This window comes from Oryzias latipes, chromosome 24, assembly GCF_053564925.1.
Source record: "Oryzias latipes strain Hd-rR chromosome 24, Olatipes_Hd-rR_3.1".
NCBI classification, from domain to species: domain Eukaryota; kingdom Metazoa; phylum Chordata; class Actinopteri; order Beloniformes; family Adrianichthyidae; genus Oryzias; species Oryzias latipes.
This window is the reverse complement of record NC_136260.1, coordinates 5109498-5128969: the sequence shown is the minus strand read 5'-3', so window position 1 is coordinate 5128969 and position 19472 is coordinate 5109498. Positions and strand designations below refer to the sequence as shown.

The window sequence follows — 19472 nt, the reverse complement described above, 5'->3', positions numbered from 1 at the left end:
TGTGAAATGGGTTTTGGCCAGAATAATCCATGTTATTTAAGAAATTGTACAAATCCCTCTTTAATCTGAGTACAGCTAAACCCAAACAAATTGGCAAAAATTAGCAAATTACAAATAATGTCAGATTTAAAAAATACATATTTAGAAATTTACACATACAGCACTGAAGAATCTAAAAGTGCCGAAATGTTATTTATACATTTTTCATCATTAACTTTCCATATAACTTTGTTTTGTCAGATGAAATCCTGCAGATATTGCATCAGGTGCTCCACCAAAAGATCTTTCTGAATGTTCAAAAATCATCTAGTCTTCTAAAACAAACAGTTTTTCCTAAATCTTTCTTTAACTTGTTTGAAGTTTAAATGTTTAACTCCAGGCCTGCTGCTACGGTCCATCACTGTGACTCATTAGGCTCTGGTAAATGTGTGGTTTGACCTAGTTGCTTTTTAAATGGTACTTTATCCCAATAAAAGTGGTGTTTAAGTGTTGCTGGGCTGGAGCTCAAGCGCTGCCCCTGGTACAGTTAGTGCCAGGCCAGCAGAGTCATATGTGCTGTGGAAGCATCATCTTTAAAAAGGCTAAATTTAAACCCCCAGAGCCTTCGCCTTGGTATGCAGAAGGCTCCCAGGACAACATAAAGTCCAAATAAGACAAGAAGAGCAGCAGTGCCCTGCAAGTCTCAATATGAGGGTTTAAAATCACCTGCACTGTCCAACATAAACATATGATCTACTGAAAATTTACAGGCGTATCTCTGCTTTACCACATTTAGAAACTGACAAGTAAAAAAACTGGACACCTTTTTTTTAACTTCAACCGCAAAGTTCTCGTCAGTGCCAGCGTCCCCAGTGTTACACATCAACAGAAAAGAGCTGGAACTGACTCACAAAGACTGACCACCTGTCAGCACTTCCTAACGGCTTCTTTACAGCTCATAACTCTTCTGCAGAAACTGTGAAGCATCTACAAGTTGGTGTACCACAGCTCATTCAAAAAATCCCAACAATTAATCCATCTAAGCCTGCTTTCCTGAGCTTCTAACAAGGTTTAGGCCCCAGAGGGAAACCCCGCCCCGTCTCAAACCGCTGTCGTCATCAGATATCCAAGATGCCAGGCTGACAGTAGAATGTGAGAGGCGGGGGTCAGCAGATGGCTGGCATCACAAATAGTAGGAGCTGCTAAGTACAAGGTTCTACAACTAGCCGGGCCTGAAGGGGCTTATACAATAATCTATACGTCAACATCTCCAACCCATGGATCAAATGGGCATCAATGGAATACCAAAGAGCACTGCAGCACCTTATGAACTGTAGGGGGTCTCTATGAAGTTTCAGAAGTTTGGCTGCACTCAAGTCTTCTTTTTGTAAACCTGTAGCTTTGATAAAACCATTGGAAAAACAGCCATCAGTTACGAAAAGGAAAGTTCTCTGTTGACTTTGTCCAATATCAATTAACAGTGTGACCTTAGCAGGTATCACTAATGAACCAAAGCTTCAAATCAAAACATTAAAGCTTAAAACTCACTTAGACCCTGACAGAAACAGGATCCAGATCCTCTGATACTCGGATGACTCATGCGTCACATCTCTGTAATGCCTGGCTGGGCTATGAGCTTGGCATTGGACAGAGTTCATTAATTAACCAAACCAACAGACTCAAACTAATATGCCCGTTTTTTTTTCTGAAATAGACATATTTTTATGCATTGTTAAATTTATCAAGCTTCTGAACTTTATTTTTTCTTGAAATATTTGGAATTGGCTGATCAGTATGGCCTGATGTTAATATAATGCATGTCATTAAAGGTTTTTATACATTTTATTTTACATTCCAATAGACTTTAAAAATGGATAATAAAAAATTGTCATGATAAGCAAAATTGATAGATTTTATTTGATTTATTTTTTCAGCTAACGTTTAACACAGGAATAAGAATTTCTACAGCTCTTGTAATATTTAGTTTTGTTAAGTCATTTTTTATCTTCTTTTCTACAGTTTTAAATTGCCCTTAAGGTAAATATTTTAATATTATCAGCATTTCATTTAGCAGATCCAAAACTGTTTAGATGTATTCTGTTTCAGCTACTTAACCATTTTTAATCAAAACTCAGCAGTATTAAAATATTAGTATTTCATAAATACAGCTGTTTTTCTAATTTTCACCTTTATTCATTTCTCTGTGTTTCGTGTTAAAAATGGAGAACATTTTGGGCTTTAAAACTTCTCATTTTTGACAATCATTTCATGATGTTAAGCATTTTTGAAGCAAGCTTGGCATGCAGATAAAAGTAGCAATGTTCAGCATACTTTAAGGATGTCAAAAAGCTCCATTAATTTGAACATTTATTAGAATATTTGGTAGATTTTAGGATAAGTTTATAGCTTTTTACTAGGAAAATAGTAATTTAGCTTCTTAGCAACTGCAGGTCACACGGCAACCATTTTTATAGTATATTTAGCATATTTATTGATACATGTAGCGACTCTCTTTTTTATGCTAACTTTGTAGAAAACTACATTCCAACTGTAAAAGCATAATTGGCAGAATTTAGCTTCATTGTTTTAGCCTCTTTCTACTCAGCAACATTTCTGAGTTTAGCATGTTTTTCAAATATTTCAGCATTTTAGTAGGTCTTTTTTGGGATAAATTCAGCTTTCTCAAACCCCTAAATATTCATATATTAGTTCGACATTAAATGCAGTACTTTTTGAATGTAACGTTGTTTTTAATGAGTTGGCAAGCATAAGCTTTACATTTAATACTTTTGCTGCATTTGCAGGAGATTAGTTCTTTTAGCTTTTAAAATACATGCTCATTTGGGAGGAAGAAGTTGGATGACGGTCCCAGACAGATGCACCTTGTGAGGTGAGGAAATGGTGAAGGGCTGGGGCTCCCTGCTGCATGTCACTGTTGATGTTCTTCATGTAGCCGTGGGGTCACAAAGCTAATACGAGCTCCCCACCACGACTCTTTTCTTCCCCCCACCAGCACACCAAGATATGAGCTGTCATATCACCCACGAGCAGGGGTGTGACGATGAATCGATTTCTATTCCTACGATCCAAACAGATCAGCTGTCTGAGGAAAGTTGTTAATAATTGGATCGACATATACCATTGTAGAATTGTTTTAAAAGGTTTTAAATCAATATCAATATTAATATTGGAAAATACAATTTGGATTGAGGCATGGGAGGTTTATTTACTATAACATAAAAAAGACTGAGTGGACAACACACATGTGACGTAATCAAAATGATTAGATGATTCCAGTCCAATGCGTGGACAGACTTTGAATTTAGTAAAGTCATGTGACCATCCAGTGTCTAGAATGTTCTAAGAATGTTCCCTTTGGATTATTTGGATGTATAAACAACAGTGGACTGAACTTTAGGAAACTAACATGTGAATGGATTTGACATTCATTCTAGTTTACTGGTTTGTTTGGACACAGATTTCATTTACATTTGATGATCTGGAAGAAATCCAAGAATCTGGAAAACTTCACTGTTCAGTAGCAGGAATTTCTGTCTGAGTCTCACTGCTGGAAGTTTTGGCTAAAGATGATCTGGATCCATTCTAGGTCAGAGAATCAGATCCAATCGGATTGTTTAAAATGATCCAATATCGACTATGAATCGAATAGAATCGTTGTTCAAATGAATCGTTACAGCCCTACTAACAAGGACTAGTCAACTAGTCTCCCCAGAGGATGTCTGCATTGAGGAGAACTTAAGCAAACTCTTCCCGAGCAGACAGACAGCCGCTTCACAAGTCCGGTTGCTGAAGGAGACTCAGAGATGTGTGTGGATTCACTGATCTCTGATCAGTTGGTCAGTTTGCACCTGCGGCTCCTCGACTCACCGCCGACAGGTGCAGCCTGCAACCTGCGGCGACTTCCCCGGCGCATCCCGCAGACGCCTGAACTCCGTCCGTCTCTTTACTTACAGTTCTCAGGAACTGGATCTCGTCCTCCCCCTCTCCGCCCTCGGCCATGGTTGTGAAGGAGCCTCCGCAGACTCCGGAGCCCTCCGCAGACTGCCGGCAGAAACGCGATGCTGCGCCTCTCAAGCCGATATTAGCAGAAGTCATCCACAGCCATATAGGGCAGAGCGCCCCCGCTTCTCCTGCCCCTCACTCGTGCACAGCGCCTCCTCTTCCTCCTCCTCCTCCTCCTCCTCTTGCTTCGCTGCGGACGCACAGAGCCGGGCATCCGTGCACGCACAGCCGGCGGGGATGAGGATGCAGCCGCAAAAGGGAGGATAAAATATTCTCCATTTATTTAATGCAAAACATGTTTGTTTTTACTGCGAGCCTGTTGCTTATTAATGTTGTTTCCCCTTAATTAGGCTACCCCCCTCTTTTTCCAATCTGCATTCACGCTGCAAATGAAATTAATTTAAATCTAATTAAATCTAACATTTGAACCATGAACGAGTGCACAAACACGAGCTGCTGTAAATGATTTAAAAACTGTACAAATATGACATGAAGTGATATGTAAATTAATAATCATTGACATTTCTGGTTGTTGGTTTACCTGAGCCTAATAATTTTGAGCTTCAGATTTACACACCAAAAGGTGGAATTTTAATAGAGTTTTAATAGAAAGTAAATTATACAGAGCAGATGTCATTAATCACAAATGTCAGGAGGTTGAAAAGCAAGTGTGGGTTTTTTTTTTAAAGCCAATATAACACTGACATCTAGTGGTCACTAAGTAATCTTTACCAAGACTCCAGGGCCGTGTTCATTCATGTTTGATTCTTTCTTGGCAACTAAAAGGTAGAAAACATCATTTTCATGCCCACAGCTTTACTGTAAAATTTATAAAGAGTACAAGACTGGGTTTTAAAAAGTTAATAATGTTTGAAAAATTGTTGGGCTGCACAGTAGCGCTCTTGCATCACAGCAAGAAAGGCCCCGGTTCAAGTCGCGGCTGGGACCTTTCTGTGTGGAGTTTGCACGTGCACTCCGGCACTCCAGTTCCTTCCAGAGTCCAAAAACATACTTCATAGGTACATCTGTGATTCAAAAATGCCCTTAGGTGTGCTTGGGAGAGTAAATGTGTGTTCCTGCAACATTCTGGCAACCTGTTCAATACTGTATGTATACCACCTACTTCACCCAATGTAGCTGGGATAGGCTCCAGCAACCCAGTGACCCCGAGAGGGATTCTGTCGCATGTCCTGGGTCACAAATTTTAAGTCAAGGTCAGGTCTCTGGTCACAGATGAAGTCTTAAATCCATCTCGGTGGAGGTTCTCATTCATGCAGGTGACGTTGTCTAGAAGCTGAGTCATGGTAACTGGACATACTGTGGGTCTTCTTTCTTGTAACGTTTTCCCACTCATCTTTAAATCTTTGTCAATATCTACACTAAGGACTTGAAAATGATGAACTTACAAACTTGTGAACATAAAATACTTTGTTTGAAAAATAACTCTACAATAATGATAAATTACATGAAAAAGCCTTTGTTTAAAGTGCTTTACTGAACAAAAAAAAAAGTTTTATAGTTAGTACAGTAGCGAGCCAGATCCAAAATGAAGCTAGCAGCAAGCAGGAACCCACAACCTCCCCTCTGGTCTGTAACCCTCCCAGTCAATTAAATACTGGGCACCCCAGCCCAGATGACGGGATCTCAGCAGCCACCAATCTTCAAAAGGAAGACCGCCATCAATGAACTGGCCATGCGTAAGAGGTCGGGTGGATGGAACCAGGGAACTCTGTAGCACAGGTTTGACTTGGTAGACTTGGAATTTGGGATGAATTTGCAGAGGTCCGAGAAAACTCAACCTTTGTTATTGGGAAAGGACCTGGTCTGCAGTGGACAGCCAGACCTTCTGTCCCACATCATATCTGGGAGCAGAAGAGCACTTCTTGTCAGTTTAGGTCTTGTAATTGCAAACAGTTCTAAACAGACCCTGATGAGCCCTCCTCCAGACTCTGGCAACAATGAAAGGACACCACAGCTGAGAGTACAGAGGTCGCTCTCTCCTGTCAAAAATTGGAAGCTGCTATCCATAAACCACTTGGAATGGGGACATACCTGAAGCTGATGAGGGAAGTGCATTTTGGGCATCCTCCACCCAACAATAATGTCAGCCCAGGAAGAGGGATCACAGTTGCACGGGATCAGTCTGTCTTTTATATCGTGGGTGGACGCTGAATGATAGGCTGATAGTCACGCCTAAAATTCAGAAAAAGATGTGTTGTGCCAATAGGCCTGCCATCTCTTTTGCGATGGGCAACCTGGCCAATGGCACAAAGTGCCATTGCCTTCTCGTTCATATAGCCGAGGAGGTAAGACAAGGTAAAATAAAACTTAACCATGTGAAAAACAGTGCCCAGTGACAAGGCCATCTTGGAAAATCTGTCAACCACAGTAAACACAACAGTCTTCCACTTGGAGAGGGGGTAGATCAGTCCAAAAAAAAAAAAATCAACATAGATGTGTGACCAAGGGTACTTAGGAATGCTCAAGGGCATTCATTAACAGTAGGTCGCTGATTGCATGTTTTACCTTGGTTGATCTCTTGGCATGCTGCCACAAACTCCTTCACATTATTAGGTAACGAGTCCCAACAGAAATTGCTGGAGCATAGATCTGGTGTCCCTAGAAGAGGCAGACTACTGGAACCAAATGGAGCAGTTTTTTTGCTCAGCTAAAAGTCTGCAAAGCTAAATCAGGGTCAGGCAGGTAGGGATCAATAGCAGGCATAATGTTATCAGAGGAGAGACGAGGTAGTCAGGATCCAGGCGAGAGTCTGGGCAGGCGGCAGTCAGAAACAGAAGATCAGGTCCAGATAAACCGCTCAGGAATGAAGCAGAGTGGCACAAACAATACTTTGCACTGAGCTTCACTCAGTGCATGGCTTGAGTATGCTGGGGTTGATGAATGAATGAGAGTCAGGTGCGCGGCATCCAGGAAGTATGCGCTGGGGTTGCTGGGAGTTGTAGTGTGGCTAGAATTCTGGGGAGGGCTCCCGCCATTGACCAGAGGGGGAGACAGAGCTCTTACTTCTGACATTGAGTTAGTACGACCCCGGCATTGCAGGAAAGATGAGATAAGGAGAACCCTTCAAGGATTTTGGAATGTAGTGATCAGTCACATACAGTTCGTCAGGAGGACATGCAGAAGTTGCTGAGGTACTGTGGAGCTCCACTTCCAGCAATCTCTCCACATCAGTGCGGCAAACAGCTAGATCAGGGGTCGGGAACCTTTTTGGCCGAGAGAGCCATAAACGCCAAATATTTTTAAATGTAATTTCGAAAGAGCCATACAATAATGTTGTGTCTCTTTCCCACACTGATGCACGGAGACTTAACCTCTTTTAAGGTTCTTAATTCTGGTTTTCCGGGTGGTACAAACTCTGTGAAATAGATAATAGTAAACTGATAGTTTTTTCTCCAAGCACCGCTACTACTGCGCGCCTCTGGCATCGCATCGCGCCCGAAAAGGACTGGTCTAATGAAAAAAAGTAAAATTAAAGATTTGTCTGCGAGCCACATGTGACCATCAAAAGAGCCATATATGGCTCGCGAGCCATAGGTTCCCGACCCCTGAGCTAGATAGACAGATCCAGGCAAATCTAGATTCTGAGTAAACTCGAACTCCTCATGGCTACGGGATAGGGAATCTCCCTTCTCGTTCTTATGGCGGAGGAGGTAAGACAAGAAAAAACCTAACCATGTGAAAACTGACAAGCATTAAGATGTTTGGCTGTCTTGAGGTACTCTAGGTTCTTTTGATCAGTTAATACAAGGAAAGGTTCAACAGTCCCCTCAAGCCAATGCCGCCACTCCTCCAGGGCCAGTGTAACGGCTGGAGTTCTCTATCACCCACACTATAATTTCTCTCAGTGGAACTAAGCCAACCTAAAAAAAGGCAGACGAATGAACCCTATCATCCTCAGAACATTGCGATAAAACAGCTCCCACCCCGGAATCTGACGTGTCTACCTTAACAATAAACTGTCTCGTAGGGTTAGGCATTGTAAGCACCAGTGCTGAAATGAACAAACACTTAAGCAGAGAAGGCCTCCTCAGGTTTAGAGGACAGTGTCAAATTCTTCTTAAATGAAGTCAATGCATGCAGCGAGGCAGCTACCCGACTGAAGTTGCGAAAGAAGCTTCTATAGAAACTGGCGGAACCAAAATATCTCTAAGGCTTTTTAACATTACTAGGAATGGCCCAATCGGCAACGGCACTAACTTTAGCTGGGTCCATCTACGTAAGTCTCTCCCACAGCAATTGAAATGACCTTGGAAATGAATAAATCTTGTATGAAACTTGCATTTTTAACGAAAAGGTTGTTCTACAACAAGTATTGCAACACCATCCTGACATGTTTAACGTGTTCTGTCTCAGACTGAGAGAAAATGAGAATGCCATCAAGATAGACAAACATAAATCTGCTTAACGTATCTCCCAAAACATTGTGACAAGATTTTGGAACACTCCTGGTGCATTAGTCAACCCAAAAGGCATAATAACCATATACTCACAGTGGCCTATAGTTGTATTGATTGCGATTTTCCATTTGTCACCATGTCTGGCACGTACTAAATGATTAGCAATTAGCAAGATCTAGGGTAGAGTAGACGGTGGCTTCATTAAGGAGCTCAAAAACCGACGACATTAATGGCAACGGGTACCAATTTTTTACAGTGGCATGATTATGGCCTTGATAGTCAATGCATGATCTCAAACTGCCGTCCTTCTTCTTAACAAAGAAAAACCCAGCACCAGCTAAAGAAGAAGAAGGATGGATCAAACCGGACATGAGAGACTTGTCATTATACTTCTTCATAGCTTCCCTCTTTAGTGCAGACATAGAAAACAGGCAATCACCAGGTGGAGAAGCAGCAGGCAACAGTGCAGTCATAAGGTCTATGAGGATGAAATGAAGTGGCACAGGCTTTAGTGAAAAACTATTGAGTTCATAGTATTCGATGGGGACTTTTGAAGTGTCAGGATATGTCAATTCCTTATTTCCTGCTCCCTTCGAGACATGGCAGCACACAGACATGAAGGACGACTTGAAGAGGACAAACTAATGATTTTGCCTTCATGCTACCTGACTTTAGGGTTTTTCCTTGGCTGAGAATATAATAATAATATTTCTCCACTAGAGGGTGCCATACAGCTGCTTTCTTTGTCTATGACTGCAGTTTTGCTTTTTTCATTACAGTTAAAACCATAAGTTTGATTTAACAGTTAAGGTTTAAAAAATTCACAAAAAAAGATAGCAAAACATCTTTCTCAATTTGTCGTTTCAAATCTACCAATCTTTATTTGAACAGCTGTATTCAAACAGTACTTATGACTTTGGCTGTTGTGGTGGTCATGGTAACCGTTTATGTTCCAGGTCATTAAGCTGTTGGACAATAAACACTTGACGGCTCTCTGCTTCCTTACATCAAGCCTCTTTCTGGAGATGAAAGACGTTCAGCATGGTGGAGTGATTTCAACCAAAGGTATTAGACGTTCAAAAGATTCAGTCAAGGTGGAAAAATTCTTAACTCCAGTTTCAGTCTAAACTAAATATTTCCACCAAAAGATACACTTTATTTATTAATTAATAGTATGGAAGAAAACGTTTATTTTATTTTGAAACATCGTTCTGCATAGTGGTTAGCCCTCTTGCCTCACAGCGAAATGGCCCTGGTACTCCTCGTGCATGTGTGGGTACCTCCAAAAGTCAAAAAACATCCTTCATTGGTTAATTGGTGACTAAATTGTGAGAATGTGAGGCTGTCTGATGTTGTGTTATTGTGTGGCCCTTCATCACACATGCAAACCATCTGGGGTGGTCTGCCTTCCCGCCAACGGTGCCTGGGATAGGCTCCAGCAACCTGTGACCCCAAAAGGGATAAGGAAGTTTAGAAGATGGATGGATCCATTCATCAAAAATAATCCAGCCGGAAGCCTTTTGGATCATTATAAATTTGGTGTGAGTTTGTGTATTTTTGTAATTGTGGGATGCTTTGTCTTTAGGCACTTCAAACAGTGGAAGACTCTGTGGAAACCACGAGACAGATTTGAATTTAGGTAAATAATGTTTATCCTTTCCATTGAGACAGTTATTTGTGTCATTTCTTCATTTTTAAGTCTATATTTATATCATATATTAGCAGTAAATTCAGTAAAAATGTCCACACAAAAGGTCACATGACTCCGAATTAACAACAGGGATTAAATGAAAAGAAGCTACTGAGATTCTCTTTCCCATCAGTGTTTCGGTTATAGAAATTTTGTAAAATGCTGACAAACGTTTTTACTTCTTGGATTTAAAGCTGTTATTAACAAATTATAACCTGAAATGTACTCTTCTCAATCTGATGGTTTGCGTGGTGTCGCTCTACCTGCACTTGGATGAGGTATTTAAAAGGTTATTTAGGAACATTTTTGTAGTTTTTATGAAAATGTCTGGGCTTAATGTCAACAACCTCTTCAAGATTCTAGGAGAAGTCATTGAATCTGACCTAAAATTAATGAAACTCCTTTGTTTTTCCTGATTTCCTCCAGAATACTGGCATAGAAAGGAACATGTTTCCTCTTCTGGAGTCTCAGGACGACTTCCTGGCAGCACAGGTCGACTTTGATGAACTTAGCCGTGATTTGAACCAACTCCTACAAAACAAGTACATGACGCCTGCTGTTCCTCCAAAGACGTGAGCGTGCGCCCTGGAAGAGGGTCGGGTTGTGTTCTTCAGTTGTGGTTCTTTTGTTGTGTGTCTCTTTAAAACTTGCTTGTGTGACTCCATCACCCGGGTTTCCCAGCGCAGCCCAACCATTGAGAAACTGTTTGTTCCTCCAAACTCCTGCTAGCGCGAGAACAAAGGATTTCCTCTGGTCTTTCTTGTCCTTGAGCATGCCTTCATGACGCCATTCTGCATGCCAGTCGGCCAGAAACCCTCTGAATACAATGCTTACACTGCAAGTGTGTGTTTTTGTGTGTTCAGAGAGCAGTCTTGCCTCTGATACTAGCCTGGCGCCTCTCAGATCCAGCGCCTAATCCCTCTGCCCATCATGTCTGCCATTGTTGTGAGACCATAGCTTTCCACTTGTGCAATCTCCAGACCTCTTGCATCTCTGGAGATCTTTAACCTGTTCCCCGGTATCACCTGTGCACCCGTGTGGCCCTTAGATGTGTGCTGCAGACAGCTTTCTTCTCCTCTCAGCGCAGCTTTATCTTATCGGGCCGTCTCCTCAAACCAGCGTGCGATGGGCACGGCCCTCGGCAGCTTCCTTTTGTTACCTCAGTCTGTTTGGAAAGCCCTCATGGCGGCTTCCAGGCTCGGCTTTTGTCCTTCTTCACTCTCTGTGTGTTTCCGATTCGATGGCATGAACTCCTATGTTGTGGTTTCCTCTTAACTGAAATAACCTCTTCAACTTTCTGTAAGTGTAAACGTCTGTGAGCATTCTCGCTGATTTTTTTTTCCCTCATAGAAGATTTTAATAATTATGACTGTCTAATTATGCTAAATGATCAATATACTGAGATGATCTACAGGTTTTTATGTCACATTAATGTCACTGCTAGACTTTCTGAGGCACTTTAATGAACTTTGACAGAAAACATCTTTCAGAAAGAATCACATCAAGCTGCCATCAGAACGAAAAGCTGTCAGTCTGTATCCACACACGCAAAACCAAGAACAGTAGAAAATCTTCCCAAGAGTGACCAACAAACTAAGAGGGCCCCGAGAACCAACCAAAGACTTAACCAGAAAACCACAAGGAAGCAGACAGACATGGAACAAGCGGGAGGCTTCATTTCGTTCATTGACAGATCATCAACCACCACAGAAACAAAACCTGCAAGAAGAAACTGCAGACAACAAAGGCAGGAACGTTTTTTGACAGATCTTCACGAGCTGCGTGTTCCTCACGCATATGTGCAAAAATACTAGAAATGCAGAAAAAAAACACAATTTAGCAATTACACTGTTTCCATTAAATCGTTTATTATGTGAATTAAGACAAACCAACTCACGCGATACGTCATTCAGAAACATGGCGACGGATGTGAACAATACTTTGATTGACAGCAGATACATTCACATTTCTGCCACGGCTCTAGCGCTCATCATCATCTATCAAAGGAGACGACGGCGTCTTATTCAGGCCGAGGAGCGGCGAGCTCTTTACACGTGGGAGCGGCAAAGGATAAGGGGATTTTGGGAAATGGTGATTTTACAAAGGAGCTGTGGATCCAACCATTCCACACGACAGGCTCAACTTTTGAGGATCTGTGATGCTGTGGGACCTCTTGTGGCGGCCGCCGTGCAGCGCCCAAGGTCACTTTACTCGAAAAAAGTTTTTTTTCCTTCCAATTTGTCACGTTTCCATTAGGCAAAGTTATTATCACAAATCCAATTTGCACAATTTCCCACTCAATGGAAACGCAGCCACTGTAAATAACCAGGAATAACCAGGTTTCAGATTGAAGGAGCAAATACTTTTTCAATGGCAGGAAATATTTAAAAAGTCACTTCTGAAAAAAGCCAGCTTTTGTTTTTTGATGTTGTCTTCAACTGTCTGAATTAACCTCTACATATTGTATGAACCTCACTCCCCTTAATTAGCATCAACTTGAACAGGAAACGCATGGAAGACATTTGCTTTGTACAATTGTAAATACATTCAGGCGCCAAGGTTTATTCATGTGATAAACAATGATATAAAAATACTTTTATCCTTTTAAACGTTTTGTGTGTGAGATGTAACCTCAGGTCTAACATGATGGTGAGATCCTTTTAGGAAAACCTCTACCTTTAGAGATCAGGTCTGGAGATTCTCCACTTGTGAGCTAGCAAAAGTTCAATCCTACCACCCTTTACAAAGGTCAGAGGTCATTTCCACAGAGGACCCACGATGCATCCGAAAGTTGAATAAAAGTTAATTTTTTAATGTTTCCATAGCAACATCATGCAAAAAGTTAAGGTTGAGAACACCAAGTTCTGTGTCTCTCTTCAGCTTTTTATCCTCTGAGCTTTGCTGTTTGTTGTGGAGTCTGGAAGAGGTGATTTATGAAGAGCATCAGCCCAAAGTCCTCGTCCAAAACCTCTTCAGGACCTTCACTGAACAAACTTTGTGATGACAGCAGCTGATTCTTCTGAAAAAGGCAGAGATCTGTCCCCACAAACAGCAGAAAACCAGAACAAATGTCATCCTGCTCACAGTTTACACAAATCCCAAAGGAAAACAGTATTCTTCTGTAATCTTATCTGGAAGATGATGATCATGCATCAGTGAAGGGGGGGGGGCAGCTTGCTCTGCAGCCTCTATTATGACTGGCTCTGCAGACTGGCTCCTCTGATCCGCTGATTGGACGCAGAGCAATGCGGAGCCGCAGGAATGGGGGGGGGGGGGGGTAACGGGCAGTCGCCATCTCTGGGAACATCTCAGTCTGACAGAGGGACCTGATAAACCGCCACTCGGACACAGGAGGAGCCGTTTTAGGCTCCTGACACTGTTGCTAGGAGTCGGGACTCAAAAATATTTATGGAAAGATGCAGTTAAACTCTAACAGAAAAACATTTGGTTTTAGATATTTTAAATGAAAATATTTGAGCAAAGTGGAGGAAATGGAACAATAAATGATTTCTGCAAGTTTTTTTTTCAGGCACAGTCACATCGGCATGGGTTTGTTTCCTCGGTCAGCCTCACTGGACAGGTGTGGAAGCTCACCTGAGCTCTGCTGTGCATCAAGTGAACCCTGATGACAGTTTACTTGCAAATGAACCTTGATGCATTTCATTTTATTCAGAATGCAATCAACCTGAAAGAAACCTTGAAGCTGTTTAGGACCACAGCTGCTTACATGTTCTTGGTGTAAACAGAACTCTGGGAAATCTCCTTCAGTTGTTAAATGATTTTTGGAAAATAAATGACCAGTTTTGAGAGTTTATTTTTTTTACTGATTTTTTAGTAATTAGTAATTTACTGATTTTTTACGGTGTTATCTACAGAGCAACAAAAATGAATGTTTTGATTTCTCAAAGAAAAGAACAGAGTCTTGTGGAGCATCCGAATTTACTTGAAGATGAGCCATTATATAAATGCACAAAGTTAATATTTGGACCCTTACATCATAATATTCTAACTGACGTCTGTTGTAGTTTAACCAAACATGCAAAAGACTTCTTGTTTAACCACAAACCAACCACCAACACTATAGCATCTTTTTGTAACTATGTTGAAAACTCTGATTAAAATGAATGGAATTATTTTAATGTTTTCTCCATATTACAAATGTATTACTTTCTAAAGTTTAAATCACGTTGATCCCATTTATTGACACAGAAAAATTGGTTTTGTTATTATTATTTTTCATGTGCAGCAGTTTTGACAGCTCTGTCATAGCTGTTCATTGTGGGGTTTTTTCTGAGGGAAGTTTCTGGCATTTTCTTCTCAGATTTCAATAATCCTGAGGTGCCCGAGCTTGTTGGACACATGTCCATCATCTCTTCAAAAGCCTAAAAATGTTCCTTTTTGTCACAGTAAACACTAGATAAACGTCCAGATAGGGATCAGGAAGATGTAGAAAAGACAGATTCCTGTCTCAGACGCTCAGCTCCTCTCAGGGAAAACACGGTGCTCTTCCTGAATGTACCTGCCCTTTTATGTTATGACTCTATTTTAATCCACGTCGATGTTTTAGATTTATAATAATCCTTTGTGTCATTTTTATGAAGAATTAGCAGATTTCTTGTGTCCGATCAACCATTGCAGACTTTTGCAGAAACTGATAAGGAGCAGCTGTTCGTGGTCGTAATTATAATTACTGTGCATTTTAAAAGTAGCTGCTTTCCTTAACAAAACAGGCAATGGCTGCTTTAAATAGACCAAATGTTTGTCATGCAAGAAAAATACAACCAGGCAGGGCATGAAAGGAGCACGCTTCTGCATCTCAGGCTATTGAACTTTGGTGACCCTTTGTTTAATATGAAGACTTTTCCGGGAAAAACAACTCAGAATTCTGCAACTGTTCCTTTTTTACATTCTCACTATTCTATACAAAGACTTTGAACTGACAAAAACCAAACCAAAGCTCACAATCCTCACAAAAGATTTGTTCTTTAGTGGATACTACTACAGTACTACAAAGCTTTTATTTATTTTGTATCATGTAAAACTTTAATTTATTATTTGTGATGTTATAATACAACAGACACATTTTGGAGTTTATGTAATTACGGTAAATTTGGATCTGATCATAGGTAATGCGGTTCATATAATTAGGTTTAAACTGCATTTCAACAAGGAGAGACAGTAGGAATGCCTGTTCAGGTTTATTAGTATTACAGCATAAAGTCCATTAGCTTTGGCAGTCAGGTTCTGGGTCGGTGACGTCTTGCTTTCTTGGGATAAAATCGAACCTTAGATGCATAAACCCCAGAGCCTTAAAGACTGATCGTGGCCAGAACATGACGAAGCATCATTACAGGTGGAGAACAGGGTGGAGGAGAGCCAGAGAAGCGTCTAGATCAGGAGTGGAAAAACATTTTGACTCGTGGGCCACAAAGAAGCGCCGGACCAGACGCAGATGCGTGGTGGAGTGTTTTGGTAATCTACCTCATAAGAGAACGAAGTAACGTAGAATGTAGGAAAAAAACACGCTTTAATTTGGATTGAAAATTAATATATATCAATTTTGAAACAGAACACTTTGGAGTTTGATTTCAAATTGGTGGCTTTTGTTCTCATTTTAGTGCCAATTGCACCAACGCAAATTTGGAGAATTGAATGCTGCGTTCATGTGCTGTTGGAATAATCGGAAAAATGACTGCCCAATTCGAAAAAACATATATGAACATCAGAGAAACTACAATCTTCAAACACTACAGCATAACTTTCTGAACCTAAACAAAGATCAATGTATGTAGTGCACCATCTATGGGGAGACACCTGAATTAACGGGAGAATAAAACGTTAAGAATTATTGTCATAATTAACTCCAGTTTGGGGAGGCCAGATTGAATAGTTTATTCGGCCTTTTATGGCCCCTGGACCGTCATTTGTCCACCCCGGTCTAAAATGAAGAGAGAGAGAGTCAACCATTCATGAATTTAAAGGTAAACGTATGATTATGATTGGCTGAGAGGAAAGGCAGGCCACTTTGCTATTGGTTCAAAGTGAAGGCCTAATTGATAAAGGTGTGTAGAGGGAAAGAACAGTCCAACCTGGAAGTGAGGCCGATCTTTCTTATAGAATCTGAGCCAAAACTTTACTTTTTTATTTCGTTTCACTACCTAAAACCTCTCAGGCACGGCCATTGTGAAAAGCAAAAGGTCAAACATGCTCAAATTACACAGAGATTATGCAGCTCAGATTCCTTCCCAGAAACAACTGGCATTAGCATGCTACATGGAGAGGATCAGGGTGGTAAAAAGTTTTATTTACTCAGTAATTACACTTGTAGTAATTTTACTAATCAGACACGCAAATGCTGTCTTAATCAACGGAGCGCATTCAGGATGTGAACAGAATATTGGTGTTCCTGAACCGTAAAACAAAACTACATTTCTTTTTATTTTGGTTAAAAAATGATATATTTTTTTTTCATTTTCTGCTGTTTTTGTCCAGAATGAAAGTGAAAATAGTTGGAAATTCCTGTGTCTTTTGCTGCAGGTGAACAAATGATTTAACAATTCAAATATATTCTTGTTCCTCCTGCTTTGGGTTTGGCTTCAGTTTCCAGGACTTGGTTCTTTAGCCCTTGTGCTATCCTAGGCACTTTACCATTGGGAGTTGGGTCATCTAGACCCACTACTAGACAGTACTCCGAACCTTTTTTCTTCAATGATTTGTGATCTTCACTGGTGTCCATGGATTACATGAAATCTTTCCACCTTTATCCACATTTGTCATGAAAGGAATAACATGTCAATATAAGGGGGGGGGGGGGGGGGTCATCTAAGATAGCACAAGGGTTAATTTGGTGCAAAAACAAAATCCGGTGAGAAGATGATGACAGGTCACTTCTTCACTCTGGTTTGAGTTCTGCGCCGATGTCTAGGCCCGCTGGAAGACTGAAAACAAGAGCGTCTCCAAACAGAGGCAGGAGAACGTCTGACACATACTTTCATTTCCATGTTGTCGTATTCAAAGCTGGAGGGACTTGAGAGGTTAAAGGCAGCTAAGCTGTCAGTGGAGAGAGGAGACGAGGAAGATAGATCCCAATCAGCAGCTTTTGCAGATAATTTCCTGGTCCAGTTTTCCTGGTCCAGAACAAGGGAGTGGACAGTGACCATGTCAGCCTCATTTAAGACTTTTTTTTTATCAATAAGAGCGACTATTATTGTCTGACAGTGAATACATCAGAATGGAGCAGAGCAGGGAGCTTGTGTCCCGCTCAGTGTTTTCAACGTCAAAAATATGATTCTTTCCAACAGCATTTTTTCGTCTGCACATGATGCACAACTATTTGAATAAAGAAATACTCAGAAAGGCAATTTTTTTTATCTTAAATTATTTTATATATGTCCTCCATCATAAACATTCCATAGACTTCAGAGCAAAAATAATTTATTCCCAGCCTCTGGATGAGAGCTTATCACAAAATGTGTTTTCCAAAGACCTTTTAAGTCTTTTGCAGTCATGACCTCTGACCTTTGTGAAGGGCACTGTGTTAAATCAAAGTTTAATTTTTGATTAAAATAATTTTACTAGCAGTTAAACATAAATGTGTCAATATTTAGGCTGAGACAGAATTTGTCTGAGCCAAAGTCAAAGCAGACTTTGGGACAGGACGTGTGCAAACTCTGGTTTCCATGGCAACTTACATTTACATTCACAGACAGGAAAAATAGTATATATTTTAATCAGACCGTAACGGGCATAAAATATTAAGATTGCTACGGAGCTTTGATAAAATAAAACGCCTGCAGCACCTTCAATCCCACAGGATTTCGTTGTGATGCCAAACTCTGGCATAAAATGATCATAAGTATTGATCTGTTTTAAATGCAAATACACTTTATTTCTGACCATTAAGCTGCTTATTTTTTTTATTAAATTATAACTGTTATGGACAATTTTTCAGTTTATCACAATGACAATTCCTTTGAAAATAAAATACACCCTGAGTCAAATCAGATGCTCCTGCTTGAATTTAAAATACAAGAATGTGAAACACGACATTTTATGACTGCTGTGGCTCCTTCATCCTCTACTTTTACTATCCCATCATCCAACATTTGTGTTGAATCATTTTTGTAAATCTAAATATTTAAATTCAGAGCTATACTTCAAGAACTTTGTCTCCCTGATCAGTAACTGGTGTGCAGTCTTTAAATGTATCTTAAAATGTAACCGTTCTGCCAGCAAGTTAACCCTTTCCCATCATTTTTGCTCAGTCATCGGACACGTGTGCGTTTTAGAGGAGTGGTAAAACACACAAGACGTAGTGTAAAGTCAGCAAAAAATAAATAAATACAAATTTGTACTAATATGATCACCTCCGGATCCTCAGGTTATTCACCTGCTTAGGTCACAACAAAGTCTCTTTTTCTTTTTTTTCTGATAAAAACAACTTTATGCAGATGACAGATGGAATCCTGCGCGCACGTGGACTCTTCACCAGGACCACATCGTTAAAATAATAGTTTTCTGTACATTTTTCATGCTCTGGGACCAGTCCCATCAGCCCTTTTGGCGGCTCTACCCCGCATTAACCGTCCCGCAGCGGCACTGCTTCACGCGCTGGACACGCTTCCTCCGCGTGCTGGGCGTCTGGCCCGGGCAGAAGAGCGTGTAGGTGACGGTGCTAAAGGTCCTGGGTTTACAGGCCGAGCAGGACTTGAAGGCGCTGTCGTCCTCGTACACATGCCGCGGGATGAAGAAGGAGTTGCACTGTCCGTAGCAGAAGCGGTTGATGATGCTGCGGCTCAGGCAGCCCTCCTCGCGGATGGTCTGCTTCAGCGGCTGCGTCTTGCACCAGTCCAGGCGCAGGTACCGACGCTCCGTCACGTGTAGCGCCTCCTGGCTGGACTCCAGCACCTCGTCAGTTGAGGTGGAGGACCCCGACGCGCGCGAGATGAACCTGCTGATGGGGGGCTGGAGACACCTCTCCGGTTCGTCAGGGTTGTCGTTGTTTGGATGCGGGACTGCGCTCTGGGCTGTCCCGGAATCCACACTGCTCAGCGGGGAGGGAAAGAGCGCCGCAACGGTCCAAAACATCAGCACTGAACGTGAACACATCGTTGGACCTGCGAGGAAAACAGATGGATTTTACGCACAGCGTTTACGCACGAATTACGCCCAAAGTAGGACTGTCTGTCCAAAGACACTTATGTTCGAGTTACCTGTTTGTTATCAACCCCCCCACCCCCAGGGACAGTCCGGTCAGTCAGTTCACACTTGCTCCTGTGGAGGTCCCACGGCTCCTGAAGAGACTTTTAAACGTCAGAACAAGAACCACCCCCACCCTCAAACCCTCAGCTTCTGAAAGAAAA

General features: G+C 41.3%; 2 protein-coding genes and 1 long non-coding RNA gene across 7 annotated transcripts in view; 1 reads left to right on the top strand and 2 right to left on the bottom strand.

Annotated features, from left to right (window-relative positions):
* LOC101159404 (ryanodine receptor 3) overlaps positions 1-4109 on the bottom strand; it is a 145254-nt gene extending 141145 nt beyond the window's left edge. For all 5 annotated transcript variants that reach the window (XM_020714741.3, XM_020714743.3, XM_020714742.3 and 2 more), the window contains exon 1: positions 3952-4109. In XM_020714741.3, the coding sequence (XP_020570400.2) occupies positions 3952-4095 (144 nt within the window). In that variant the 5' untranslated portion in view covers positions 4096-4109. The remainder of the gene's footprint in view (positions 1-3951) is intronic.
* Positions 4110-9306: 5197 nt separating this feature from the next.
* Positions 9307-12719, top strand: LOC144990135 (uncharacterized). Its single transcript, XR_013654092.1, has 3 exons — positions 9307-9514; positions 10006-10059; positions 10537-12719. It is a non-coding gene; the product is annotated as an uncharacterized LOC144990135 (long non-coding RNA).
* A 5804-nt stretch (positions 12720-18523) lies between these two features.
* LOC101159633 (gremlin-1) lies at positions 18524-19445 on the bottom strand. Its single transcript, XM_011492048.3, has 2 exons — positions 19323-19445; positions 18524-19226 (listed from the first exon to the last, which is right to left on the bottom strand). Exon 2 carries the CDS (start codon positions 19216-19218, stop codon positions 18679-18681), a length of 540 nt encoding a protein of 179 aa, XP_011490350.1. The 5' UTR covers positions 19219-19226; positions 19323-19445; the 3' UTR covers positions 18524-18678.
* Positions 19446-19472: the final 27 nt, after the last annotated feature.